Source organism: Tetrao urogallus (assembly GCF_951394365.1).
Source record: "Tetrao urogallus genome assembly, chromosome: 13".
Lineage (NCBI taxonomy): Eukaryota > Metazoa > Chordata > Aves > Galliformes > Phasianidae > Tetrao > Tetrao urogallus.
Window position 1 is genome coordinate 7,206,883 of NC_136826.1, and position 14,329 is coordinate 7,221,211.

A 14,329-nucleotide genomic window follows, 5' to 3' on the forward strand; every position below is an offset into this window, starting at 1 on the left:
TCGATGTTTGTTGGCTGTGCTCATCAGTGTGGATGTTAAATCCCTCCTGTTCATAAGTGCTATTTGTCATGTTCTGCTTTTCATAATACGTGAAAAGCACTAGAAGTTTTTCTGTTGCTGAACTTTGAATTGTATTTAATTGAGTTTCTTCATCTAATTTGGCTTATCTTACCAACACAAAGCTTCAAAGTACTCTTGCTAGCAGCACAATGGAAGGAAAAGTGTGGGAATTTTACAATGTAGATGTGCATCCCTTTTAAGTTTACTCTTCTTTCGTGCTGTCCTTGTTACAACCAGAAAATTCTAGGTAAAATCAAGAGAGAAAGAGAGAGAGAGAAGGAGAGAGAGAGAGCTGCCATCTCCCTGAGTCAGCCTGGTTTTACCATTCTCTGTTTTTTTCTAGACATCTCCCTGCTTTTCTACTTGACGCTGCAATTCAGCAACAGAATGTTCATGGAAATGTTCATTTTCTACAGTAGCTAATATCACATTGGAAAATGATCATTGAAAACGTCATTTATTTTAATGTTCTCTATATACAAAGTGACTTTACATTACCTACATTTTGATGGTCTAATAGTACTATTTGTTATAATTAAGAAAAAAACAAAACGTAGTGCCGAAATGACTTATTGTTCCTAAGTCTTATTTGTAACAGTGTTGGAGAAATTTAGGAGGACACTTCGATGGAAATTCATGAGGATAAGCATCCTAAACTTCTAAACAGCTTTTGGCAAAGGGGAGTATAATTTCCCAAATTACCCGAGTGCTTCAAACATTTTCTCTTTGCAGGCAGAGATTATGGACGTGTAATTGGTAGTCAACTCAGGAAGCAGATATCCAGATTGTTCTTAAGTAGTGATTATCTTCCCAAGTCTGCTTAGTGTGGAAGGGATCAGCATTTGGGAATTGGAACCCTCCTATTTAGATTCTCAGATGTGGGTTTAGGAGATTAGTATTACGTGCCCACTTACAAATTGGCAAGAGCTTATATCCAGGTAAAATAGTTTTGCTTTGTCTTCTATTTATTTAGCTTCTCAAATTTTTAATTTTTTTTTTCTTTTTTTAGTATCACGATAGCTCTGAAAATCACTCCAAATATAAAATTAGTTGAATGCAAGTATTGCATCTTTGTCCAGGGGTTATGCTGTCTCACAAAATGCAATCTCCACCAAAAATGAACTTAAGCCAAGATTCACATTTCCGGAAAGATTGGTAAGATTGATGCATGCATGTTTGTACCAGTATAGGGAGCACTGGAAATCATAGCTGTCAAAACAAAACAAACCCCTAAAGCTCATCCGTGACCTTTACTCTTAAAACATAGTGAGTGCAACCACCACAACTCAGGCTTTCCATCAAGTGGGTCAAGACAATTAAGCCAGGTTGTCATTTATCAAGGTCCGCGTGTAACGTCGATGAAAGTGAGATCAGTACATGGAACCTGTGTGGAGATGGAAGCAGAAAGAATGCACTCTTTACCTAGGGGCAGGGGACAGAGCACTCGCGTGAAGCTGCTATCACAGCCTAGCCATGTCATATTGCCTACGGCCTCTTTTGTGCTTTGTTTTTCAGAGAATAAGGTTAACAAGTGGCCATTCTAGCCCTTGGCTCTTCTCCTCTCCTGTGCCTGCCCACCTGCTGCAGGGATGCTCGCCTTCTGGTGTTCTCTTGTGAGGCTCTCTGCAGCTAGGACTCCTGACACACAGCAGTTCCAGGGCCGCTGGGAACTTGCACTATCCTGCAGACCCAGCAAGTGACTCTAGATTTATTGAACTTGAAGCTTATGTGCACAGAACTGTGTCATGCTGGGGACCCCTGCAAAACAGCTGCAGATGTCCTCTTTCGTACTGTAGTGCTCTGTGTACCGGTAGTTCATAGCGTTCGTTAAGCAGCAGCTCCTCAGCCAGTCTTACTGAGAGGCCACCACCTGCTGCAGGTTCCCAGAGTGCTGCAGGCCGTTCATTGCAAGCGGAGCTGGAGGAGGTGGAGGAGGGAACAAAGAGCTGGGCATTTCGGAGTGAGTCTGTTGGTCAGGAGCTGGCATTGGGCTCACTGAGCCAGAGTCACTCTGCATAGAGCCAAGATTGCTGCCGTCAAAATGAGTCATTTTCTTCTTCATTAATTTTCTTTCCTTGGCTCTGCGGTTCTGGAACCAGATTTTCACCTGCAGAGGAGCAGAGGAAATTTTTTACAGTTGTTAATAGAATGCATGTGGTTCTTTATGTGTGTAGTCAAGGGGCACAGGAGAAAATCAACTGCATGAGAACCAGTGAGAAAGGCAGTAGCAAACAGGACAGCTGAGCTCTTTGCTTGCTGTTATGTATTTTTTTCCAAATACATAATCCTTCCTCTCTGATAATAAAATATCTTGTTTGATAAACAGCTTTTTTTAGCGATTTATTCCTAGGAAGTATTTATGAAATGAGTTTGATTCTTTTTTTGTTTTGTTTTGTACAAGGTCAAATAGAACCTAATGCATCACAGTGGTGGCCAAAAGAATTTGAAAGTATCTTTACTTTGAAAACTATATGTTGTAAGTCAGAGCAACTCAGAGCCTATGATTGGCCTATGAACGGAAAAAAGATTTCCTGTTTGGATGCTGAACATTAATTCTTTTGCTACAATGTGTAAGCCAACAGAAATACACCTGTGAGCAGAAATTCACCAGTGTGTTATTGTAGGTATGTTTAACTTCAGAGTATTACAGAAGTGGTGCCTTAGTAGCTACGTACTTTTTCTTGCACATGTAGATGAAGTCAAAATCTGCTGCTATTTCCCACACGGTTTATGACTTTATTTCTTAGTCACTGCTCTGTCACAGAAATGCAATCTTTGGGAAGAGATGAACTATTGAAGAATATATGGATTTTGACTGGGACAGAACAGGTGAGGATGTGAGGTGAAGCTAACAATATTCAATTGAAAATGTAGTAGAATTTGTTCAGGTGTGAAAAGGTGACTATTCTGTGGCAACTGAAATGTCTTTAGATACGAATTCCTGATGTGGGATTTTTTGTCAACTATTTTAAATAACCCAAAGAAAAATCTGTGGTTTGCTGAGAAATACTGCTTTGTTTTCTTTTCCTTTTTAGCTGCTTGGCAGAGAAATAACTGACAGTCAGAAACAAGGAAAAACTGTAAAAAGTGGTAGTATCTGTGGCCATTAAAAGAATCTAGTGGTGAAGTCCCTCAAGACATCACAAGGACTCTGACAGTTTCAGTGCACTTATTCTTGAGCCATTATTGTACCCATTTTCCAGCTGAATGTGAAGATTCCAGATGCACATAAAGCTTATAGAACCCAAGTTTGTTAAGTGCCAGGCTGCCATCTCAAACATGTGGCAGTTCATTTTGTTGTCTTAATTTCTGAAATATCACTTCAGTAGCCAATGATGTTCATGTTCTACTAAAGCTGTCTCAAATATCCTACGTTCTGACTGCACTGTGGTAATCTAGCTTTTTCCCATCATTTGACAGAATATATGAAGAGATGGAACTATCTAAAATCCAAACTAATACCTGATTCAGAATTGCCCTCTGTGTTTGGCAATATCTGCTTTGAATTTAGGGGTTTATTCTCTTTCATTATTAAACTAGATGTACAGACCTGCAGCAGAGATTCAGAGAGATATGTTAGTAGGCATGTAAAGGTTGTATACCAGTTATCCAGTGCAAGTAAGCTATTAGTCTAACCTTGCAGATCTGTATTTATGTGGACTTGTTCTTTACCTGTTGCTATCCTTTTACAGTATTTTTTTATGCTTAGTTGTGCAAGTAATCCCAAAGTGTGATTTTAGCTCTTCTTTCTTGTCCTCACCATGTCCTTTATTTTTGTATCCTGTCTATATCAGAAGTGCATCATTTGTCACTTAAGAAAGAATTAGATATTACTTCTTCCCTTTCTTGTTTACTTGTCGTTCTTTGTTCTTCTGTCTTGAGATAATCTATTTGTGGAGTCCTTCCAATGAATCTTTTAAGATCAATGCTTACTTCAGTGTACTGTGTTAAGAAACCCCCAAGTAAAATGGGACAGAACATGCTCAGCCCACGTTAGCAGTATACTGGAGATCTAGACGGGCATTTTATCTTGCTTGGCATGAGTCAGCTGAGGTGCTTGAGAGCCTGGGGCTGCGCTCCTGCTTTGCTGTAGCATGAGGTGGCACAGGCACAATAATTACGTGATTGAAGAACGTGGCACCGAGTCATTCCAGGGCAAATTGTACTTTATGTCTTTTTGTCAAGAAGAATGGATTTAAGTTGTGGGAGAGGGAATGGAATTTGCAGGGAATGGAGGGAAATAGGAAAAAGAGAAAGGATTAGCAGGTGTGTAGGGAATTTTAAACAAAAGGTAGAAGGTAGCCAAGACCTAAATATCTTCAGTGTCCTGAGCATACTGGAATTCATCACTTATGTTCACTACCTATGCCACTACTAAGAATGGCCTTGTTTAAGGTTTCCCACTGACCTCAGTGGAACCAGGACTTGAAAATATTTGCAAAAGCTTCTCCCTAGTAATACTGACCCAGCCGAACAGCAGAAAGTCCTGGCAGGATTTGGTTGATATTTTCTCAGAACAAGACTGTATGTCGGACTTCAGTTTGTCTTTTCTGTGCAGCTGCATGGCTCTCTGCTGCCATCGTGCAAGCTATGTGCTTGAACTAGTGCTGATGGGATATTTCAGAAAGAATGCAAACAAAGCCATCGAGCCATTCAGCTGGATAGTATGAGTTCCTAAATTGCAAAGAGAACTCAGTCACGTTACTTCTGAGGTATTAGCATTTCTGTGTTCTTGACCAATGTGGTTATCTCCTCCTCAGCAGTAATAAATGCAAAGGAAATTCTGAACAGGCAATCCATACTCTACCTGTCTCTCGGAAAGTCTTAGGTTTGCAGCAAGTTCAGACTTCCTCCTGATTGTAATGTATCTGTTGTAATGAAATTCCTTCTCTAATTCTAATCTCTGATGATCTGTGTAAACCACTCGGTACTTCTCTCTTGTTCTTGTTTTACCTGTTTTGAAAGAAGAACACATTGCTTCAACCTAGAATTTTTTTAACTTCAGTAACATAAAATATCAGACTTTACATTTGGCAAATGTTTGTGGGTATTTTAAACCTGGTTCTCTGCACTTACCCAGAGTAACTTCCTTGACTGTAGTGGAGTTGTATCAATTTACAACACAAGAGGGTAATACATCAGCTTGTGGATTTGCTCCTTAGTAAATAGATGATAAACTGATTCTTGTATTCTTTATTACCCTTGGGTTATCATTTGGGAAAGAGAAGTTGTTCTTGTTAAGAATGAGGAGCCAGAAAGCCTGGGTTCTGTTCACAGTTTGATGCAGGCTTACTGCCCAGTGTCGAATTGCTTTTTTTTCTTCCCTAAAGCTGATTGACTACTACTTAATTCAGAGATGAATCGTGAAGGGTGTTTTACTGCACAGAAAATACTGAGAGCTTCCAAAGGACTTCAGATCCCGTTGCTAAAGATATCGATACAATACTGTTGCCGTTATTGCAATTTGGTGGCTGTATTTTTTCTTCAAGCCTAAAACAATCTAACCACACCTTGATCACCTCAGGGAATAGTGAGATACATTTTCAAATGGCAGTTAATAAAAAAAGAGGAAAGGAATGCAATACTTAACAAAGGATGTTCAGCAATGCTAGAATTGTACCACTGGTTCCTTTTCAGGCAGCACTGCTGTAACGTTTCAGATATGGGTACAGCCAGCTGAAGCAGACATGATTCAGCAGTAACTGGGTCTTTAGAAAGGTAAGAGCAAATGACATGAGCAAGTGAACACAGCTGCAAGTAGCTAGGAATGTATTGATTTCATACAGGATCATCTGTGTGGACAGATGTTGGCAGTCATTAAACACAACCGAGAATGAGGAAGACTGCTGATGCTTCCCTTCTCACCAGCCTTTTCACTCTTATTAATATTCATTTTAGGCAATCAAAACATTGGAGGTCAACAGCTGCCTAAAATCATGGCCCCTGAGCCCTGCCCTGAGGTCTTCCTGCAATTTGGAAAGATTAGATTGTTTCGGGGCTAAAAACAATGTTATAGTGATTGCAAATAGTGACTTGTTGGTTTGTTTTGTGCTTCCTTGTCTGTTTTCATCTGGACACTTGTTCAAATGTATATGTCTTGTCTGTAAATTGTCTGGGACAGAACGCATCTGAAGTTGGTGATCCGTGCTATGTGTAGTACTATGCTTTGTGTGCCTTCCTGTCCAATGGGCAAGAACAACAGATTGGAGTCAGATTCTCTGGGATCATACATAAAATAGAAGGCATACTGGGACTTGCTGCCTGTAGCAGTCTGGCTGTGCTGCAGATGTAGCTTCATCTTTTTTAATCTTTGTCTTACAGATCGCTTTCTGTCAAACAATGTCTGCATGCCTTACTCTTCAGAAGAAGAAAGACTTCAAACTTATAATACTTGCACTGGTGATGAGAGTAGCAAAATGGAGAGCACCACAATAGACTATCAGTGAATTGGCAAAATGTCCTTCTCTGAGCAGCTCCAGCTCCCCATGATGTGTCACCACTGAGCACCCAGTCTTCTCTGCAGCACAGAACAGCTGGGGGCTGATTGGTGGTATCAAAGTCTGGTTGCTCCTCAGCCCCTTCTTCCCGCTTCCCTAGCTTGTGAAGTAGTTCCAAAGCTCAGAATTCAAGGTACAGAAAAAACTGTAGTGGAATCTTGAAGTACTTTATCCTTCAATCCGTGATTTGGTTTCACAGGTTAATGTGTTTTTCCCCACCAGTGGAGAAAGGCATAGTTTCATTGTTTGGATAGCTGAATATGTTTAAAGTTAACGTTGCCTACTACTTGTTATCTAAATGCATACACCACATGGCAATGAATTCTTTTCCAGGATTTGACCTTGTTGTCAAATTGTAAGAATTTTTGGCTCACTAAGGTATTACGTGCATGACAAAATTCTTAAGGTGATGGCCCATTCTGTGCTGTTGGTATAGATGTTGGACACAGTTGGTTAGCACTGGAAGTCCTGGTCACTGCAGTGCTGTAAACAAGGTACCTCTGACTGTAGGCAGTGCTTGGCTCACTGTATGTGATCGGCTTTCTCTGGGATTCCTCCCAGCTTTCTTTGCAAGATGTACATTAGAATTTGGTCAGTCAGCTTCTGTACTTCTTGCTCTTTGATTGTGGGAAAGCACTGGCCACTAATAGTGAGTTTTCAGTGATATGAATATTTTCCAACTGTTAGGAGATCATCAGTGTGTTTACTTGGAATATTTCGGTAGGAAAAATGAATGCATACATTTTTGTTTGTTGCCTATGCTGGTGTTTCTGCCCCCTCCGTGCAGCCAAAACAACTCTGTCAAACTAATCTTTTAATTTTCTTGTGGACGCTGTGTCTGCTTGGCTGGGTCAGACATTCTCAGCTCAGTAGCATTTCTATCACTGTAGAACTGTAGTGAAAAGCAGAATCAGTCCAAGTGTGTTTACTCAGATAATCAAGTGAAAAGTGCTGCTAATTTTACAATATTATGGTGAAAATGTTAGTCTTGGAGAACGGCAATTATTCAGCCCAGTCCACAGAAACACTACGACATTTGTTTTCATTCATTCGAAGTGTAAATTGTTTGTTTAACATATGGTCTCCTGTGGTGCTTTAATACTTTACTTGATATATTTTAACTTTAGATCTCTGGCCTGTTTCCCCCCCCTCGCTTCAAATGAGAACTTGAGGTCATTCTGTGGGACAGAAATATTTAAGATGTTTCCTTAGTCTCCTTTGTGTTGTTAAGATGGAGAACACAAAAGAGAAAGGTGATCTTATCTTCAGCTCTGTTCTCATTCAGAAGTCACAGTCAAACATCAGATGTGCTTCTGTTGCCAAAACAAGATGGAAAATTTCAAGATATAGCTTTCTATTCCTGATTTTAGGTATTTAAACCCTTATCTGAGCTGTAGAGATCTGCTGAGGTCTTCAGAGGTAACCCTTGTTGCTAGCAATATTGTGTTTTGCTCTCGGTGAGGCCTGATGAGGTCCCAGTGTCTGCGAGGGACTTTTGCATTCCCTTTGTTGGATGCTGTCTTGGAGTTGCTCTGCACGTGGCATTTCATTCCAAAGGCAGAGTGGATTTTTTATTTATGTTCTAAAGTTAATAGCAATAAAGCCTGTTATTAAACATATATATATGGCAGAATATATGGCACTCTGTTGTGAATCTTACTGATCTGCTCATTTCAATTACAGTGATGCATTTTATTTCAAGAAGTACTACCTGGGTAAAATCTGAGGTAGAACTGATACATCACCCCAGAAACAGAGCAGAAGAATGTTCCTCATTTGTCAGATCTCTTTGGTAGATAATGACAAAATATAATGATTCGGTGATAAAGGTTAATACTTTAATCCAATCCTTTAGTGCTGCAGATTTTACTCATGTGAGTGAAATGGCCAGCATTTACCTTTTGACAGTGTTAACCTTTTATTAAGGATGATCATCACTTTAATCGACGACTTAGAATCAGTTTTATTGGGAATGTATTGTCATAGCATGGAGCTGCAGGTGGTTGGGGAGATTATCAGTAGCTGGGTGGAATTAAAATAAAGAGCTTTGCAAACTGCCTCTGTGTTGAGGGGGTTGATTTTCTGAGTTGAGCTATTTAAGAACAGCAAGTTTTGCCAAAACTATGGCAACTATTTTGCAAGTAGCGATTATTTAAGACTGCCTTTAAAGTGGGAAAAATAAGATATTTCAGCCTTAGAAGACTTCTTTGAGATAAAGTTTAACAATCCTCTCTTATCACACCCTCTTCAGCAATTTTTGTGACTGGCCAAGTTCTGAGTTGGGGGAAGGGAACAGCTTTCCCCTTGGTCGTAAAATTCACAGAGCATTTCTTCTGAAGACAATAAAGCTAGGAGAAGGCCTCTTTATTTGCTGTGAAAATCATCACCCTTTCCGGCAATATAACTCCTGAAGAAAAAAGGGAGAAGGAAGAGACAAGGCTGCATATCAAAGCAAAGAGAAGTGTTGAGAGGGTCTGTTGCCTCAATATGACAGATAGGCCTCAAAACCAAAGACAATGTAGCCCAGGAAAGGAGGAAAAAAAAACAAAACCAAACCAACACGGTCAGACCTCACAACTAGTTTACAAAGTAAAATAAATTAGCATGAGAACTGGTCCTGGGCCCCTTCTTTAGTGCATCCTCTCTTAACTGTCCAGGAATATCCTTCGTCTACCTGAATTGACAAGACATCATTCATAAAATCCAGCAGCTACCTCGTTCAGACAGGAGATGTACAGAATAGTGTCAGATTACTTACAAGTATCAGCATCTCACTTGCATAGCTTAGTGCTGTTCAGAGGGAGTTGATGTCTATACATGATGGCTGAAAGGCAGTAGGTCAGCTTCAAACGTGGAATAGTTTTCTGGCCTGAAGATTTATTCTGTTCATATCTGCATCTTTATGGTGGCTCAGTTTTAAGAGAGGGAGTAGAGTTAGTTTTTTGAGTTAATAATAAAGGATCACTGGAGATCAGGGCCCAGCGGTGTGGATTCTTTTTTTTCTTTTCTTTTCTTTTTGGTGAGGGAGCGATTTCTCAATATTCATGCACTTCAAAATTTAGGAAACAAAAGGTCCAAACTCACCCTAAGGAGTATCACCAATTTAATTGAATTTGTGAAACAAAAGAAATTTAAATGAATAAATGTCTTGAAGAAGGACACTGTGCTGCACGTGAAGTTCTGTGAAGTTACAAGGGTGCTGTCCTGCACAGTGTAGCAATTGCATTCCTGCCTCAAGTCTCAATGAGCTGAAAGAAATATTGCCAAGTTGGATACATAGAGGTTTGTGATGCTGAAATCCCGTATTTGTATTTTCTGCTGGATCTTGATCATTTTTTCTTATTATACACATTCAGGTAACTCATGGTGAAAAGAATAGAGTAGCATCATAGAATCAGAAACTTTCATTGGACTTAGGGGATTTTCCCCCTCTGTTCAGTTGACTTCTATTTAAAGTGCAATTATTTTCCATTTTGATATGTTCTGTCATAACGCTCATTGGCCAATTCTGCCCTTGGTTAGTGTAAACAATTCATCTTCATAATACGAAGATAACTGAATCCAAAACAAAATAATTTTGTTACCTTTAAATGACAACTGGACAGACTGCTCTGTGGGGTTTTGTTTGGCACAAGAACACAGGCTGTAGAAAGTGCAGGCAGTTTTCTGATGGCAGGGTCAGGAAAAGTCACATTGCCAGTGACTGTATAAACTAAAAAGCAAGTGATTACCTGGACTTTTTTTTCCAGGTGTTCTTTAGGCATTCAGCATTTTGCAAGAATGACTCCTTAAGAGTGCTGCTTCTCTTTCTTACATTTGATGTAACTTCTTCCTTCTTCTAGATACTCTACATTTACAGAGCATTTGGTAATGATACTGTCAGCACCTGTCAGCACCACCAAAAAAATCATCAGAGTAAAGTTTTACTGAATGACTACAGTGTTTCCTGCACTTGACATCTCTGCTTACAGTTACTTTCCCTCCGTTTCTGTACTTGCTCCCTCCTTTTTTAATAATTAGATAGGTACAGATTTTAAGATATACTTAAGAAACCTAATTCTCGTTGCTGCTGAAACTACCTGGCAGTTACCTCTTCACACTTTAGATTTTGTGCACAGGTTTACACAGATGTATTTTGTTTTCTCCCAAGGGCTAAAAGTAAAGGCTACTCCTATGCAAGGGATTGCATGCTTCCATAAAAATACAGAAATCAGTGTAAGGGGATTTGTAGTTTATTCGATGACAGGCTTATGTTTTTCATCAAAGAATTTGCCTGTAATTATGCTCTGTGTACATAGAATTGCCGTCTCTTGTTGTCATGGTTCTAACCTCTGTTGCTATTGCTAGTAGCTGTGGGTTTCTTTTTCCTTTCTGTTTGGTATTTTAGCAACTGAGACAAATAGGTGCAGCATAAGGGTTAGGAAAGGGTCTTTTCCACTTGTATTCTTGGATGAAAATACTCAGACATACTCCATACAAAATACTCCTTTATTCAAGTGGTCTGAGTCAGAATGCATTTGCTTTCTCCCGTATCCTGAATACCCTCAGGGAAGCAGTGAGCAGGCATTAGAACCTACATGGAGGAAGTCCTACTCCCTCCAGTTTGAAAGCTGCAGAAGGAGCGTTCATACATCCTTCACCAGGGAGGATGGTGGATGAAAGCCTGATTGGGTCGTTCATGTGGGAAATGCATTCCAGTACCACTATATCAGAACAGTCTTGCATCAACTACTGAGTTCTTTTGGTAGTTTTAAGAAGCATATTTCATGAACCTTGCTTAATACCAGGTGAAGTCCTGGTTTTGTATTCAATGTTGTATTTTAAGTTGCATACAGTAAATTTAACTTGAAATCATTTCTTCTTCTGTTCCAGATGAACTGTATAAATAACAATATGAGAAGATGTGGGTATGAGACAGTGGGAGAAATTTCAATCAAGTGTTTTTCTTTCTTCTCTGTCAGGTCATGAATCCAGGAAGCACCATAACAAGAGAAAATAACCATGAAACCCCTGGAGATGGAAATGTCATTGCTTCTAGGCCTTGTTTCTGTTGCTGTTACAGATCAGACTGCTGCCAAGAGGTATATAAGTAAGTCAGTCTACAGAAGGAGTCTCTCCTGATTCTAAAGGGATATAATTAGAGTAGCATTTCTTGCAGACATTTAAGAACATCTTGCAAAAATTACTTGCCTTAATATTCATCATTTCTATAGAGAAATCATATTATTGATAAGTATTATTTTGCAACACATAATGAACAAATAATACTTTTCATTTCTATAATTTGCTTCAGTGCCTTCAGGTAAGTCTAAGCCTTATTTTTCCTATCTTCAGGAACAGTAGTTCATGTCTTTTTCACAGGGACTAAAAAGAGGCAATAAACAACATACATAATTCTTCTTTCCTTTACAAAATCTCTATTAAAATTCCTAATGGTTGTGCAAAAAGACAGAAACTGTAAGGCTGCCATTTAAATCCAAAAGAGCAAGAGGCAGGTAGGTAAAGAAAAGAGAAATAGTAGTGGTTTTTGAGCAAGTATGTTGCCAGCTGTAAATCATACTGCCTGTGAGAATTCTCACTGTATTCATGAGGACTACGCAAAAGAAAGCAGTAAGTTTTTGCAAGACTGGCCCTCTTCTTGAGTAGCATTCAGTGAAGAACAGCTATGAGATATATTTTAAAATAAAAAAGTCTTCAGTAACCTCTGTCTTTTGTATTTGCAAAGTTCTTATTCACCCAATGTAAGGAACATTCTTGGTCCAAGTATCATCCATGGACTCTCTGTGAGCTAAAGCTGCATTGAGCAGGAGTAGGTATGACTCTGTGTCTGTGCAAAATAGGTGCATTATTTTGGCAAAGATAATTTTTAGGCTTAGTTGCTTTCGTTTATGTAGAATATATGTTGAAATAACTGCTTTCCCTTCAGAGTTTAATTCAATACTGGCTTTGAAAACCACATTTACAGGTGTGTGGGAACCAAACTGGGAAGGGAGGAAGGCCTGGAAGGAAGGGAACCTCCATGAGTTGAGACACTGAGATACTGTGTGCATCTCTGGGGGAGGTACGGAGTGTCCTTAACTCCTACTGGTGTTGGTGCGTGTCAGAACTGCTCAGAACCTTGGAGGATCACACACTTCTACAGAAGACTGTCCCTGCTCCTTTCAGGCAGCGCCCCTCAGCCTTTCCTTCCCCCCTTCCTTGTTTCATTACTTTTTTTTTCTGTTGATACAAGGAACAGAGATGTTTTTGGTGTTTAATAGTTGTACTTTTTTTTTTTTTTTTTTTGCTTCCTACAACCAAAGAGAATCATTTCCTCAGACTTCTTATTTTTACTTGTTAAACATGACTGCAGCATTTTATTTTAATCGTCCATTCCTATTGGAGATCGACCTGTCATAGCATTAACTTATTTTGCTACCAGAGATCTTTATATTCCTGTGTATTTTGAGTTACTGCTATGAAGAGTGGCAAGTCTTTCCTTGTTGTTCCTGTCCTTCAAGCATTTGATCCTACATCTATTTCATTTTACTGTTCTTAGATTTATGGGGGCTATATCTAATATAAGGGGATTTCCAACCCCAACACTATATATGTTTTACTTGAACTATTCATGTCTATACTGAAAATTAAGGAAAATAAGCAAGGCATGGATGGTGGAGAAATTTGATGCTTTCATCATGATTTCTTTCTGCAGACATACTTTTAAAATCTATTGGACTCCTGCTAAAAGCAATTATTTGATGTAACTTTTAAAAAACGTATCTCAAATGAAAATGCTGTCAAAGGCCATTGCTTTTTATTGGCTTCAGCTATGGATGTCAAGGAAGATATATAAGGAATCATCAGCTGATCAAAGACAGCATCCAAAAATTGAACCAATATTTCACTGCTAGCAAGAGTCTTGTTCAAATCGTCTTGTTGTTAAAACGTATGGAACCTGGCAAAAAAAATACAACAAAACAACAGAAACCAAAACCAACCACCCAAAAAAGGGAAATCTCAGCATAGCCTCACTGCCCCCATACCTGTGGAAGTGGATTGCACCGTTTTCCTCATCCATTCGTAAGAGCTGTGCCTTTGGCTGGTGGGGGAGCCCTGCTGTGTGCCACCGGTACCTGCAGGAGGTAACCCCCCGGCTGCGGCGGGATGCAGGGAGCTGTACTCAGCTGGGCTGTAGGAGCCCTGCCCAGGAGACGAGGCGCTGAGCTGCGCGGCAGCAGCCGTGCCGGAGGGCCCCGGGCACGGGCCGTAAGCGTTCCAGTCCTCCCTCTGGGGGCCGTAGTGGGGTCCCCAGGCTCCCGCGGGCTGTCCGTGGCCGTCTGGAGCTGGCACGTGGTGGTACCCCATGTAGTCTGAGTAGGGGGGAGCGGGCACAAAGTTCTGCACTGGCAGGTTGTTGTTGCTGCACCTTGCGGGTCCTGGATACATGCTGGTCTCTTTATCCAAAAGGTAACTCACGTACATGGTGCTCACAGCCTGGCTTTGTCTTGCTGGGACATCCTGCTCCTCACACTGTTTGTTTGATCTCTTCCCCTCCTCTTTCTTTCTCTCTCTTTTCTAGCTCTGACCGGCTCTATAAATGACTCATGCTAGCCCTCATGTCCCTTTACTACACATGATTAACAATGGCTTTACCAGGTGCTGGTGGTAACAGTTTACTAAGGTCCTGCCTGATGTCACAGATAACTGCCTGCCCCAAAATTGCATTTGCATTCAAATGAAGGGCTGACCATGCAGGCAACCCCACCTTGCTGCTAGTTCTGGTGCTTCCT

At 40.2% G+C, this 14,329-nt stretch overlaps 1 protein-coding gene across 1 annotated transcript; it reads right to left on the bottom strand.

The window, feature by feature from the left end:
- Nucleotides 1–1,912: 1,912 nt before the first annotated feature.
- Nucleotides 1,913–14,021, bottom strand: LOC306951268 (homeobox protein CDX-1-like; the record flags this gene model as incomplete). Its single annotated transcript, XM_079541727.1, has 3 exons — nucleotides 1,913–2,167; nucleotides 4,868–5,013; nucleotides 13,583–14,021. 3 exons carry the CDS (start codon nucleotides 14,019–14,021, stop codon nucleotides 1,913–1,915), a joined length of 840 nt encoding a protein of 279 aa, XP_079397853.1.
- Nucleotides 14,022–14,329: the final 308 nt, after the last annotated feature.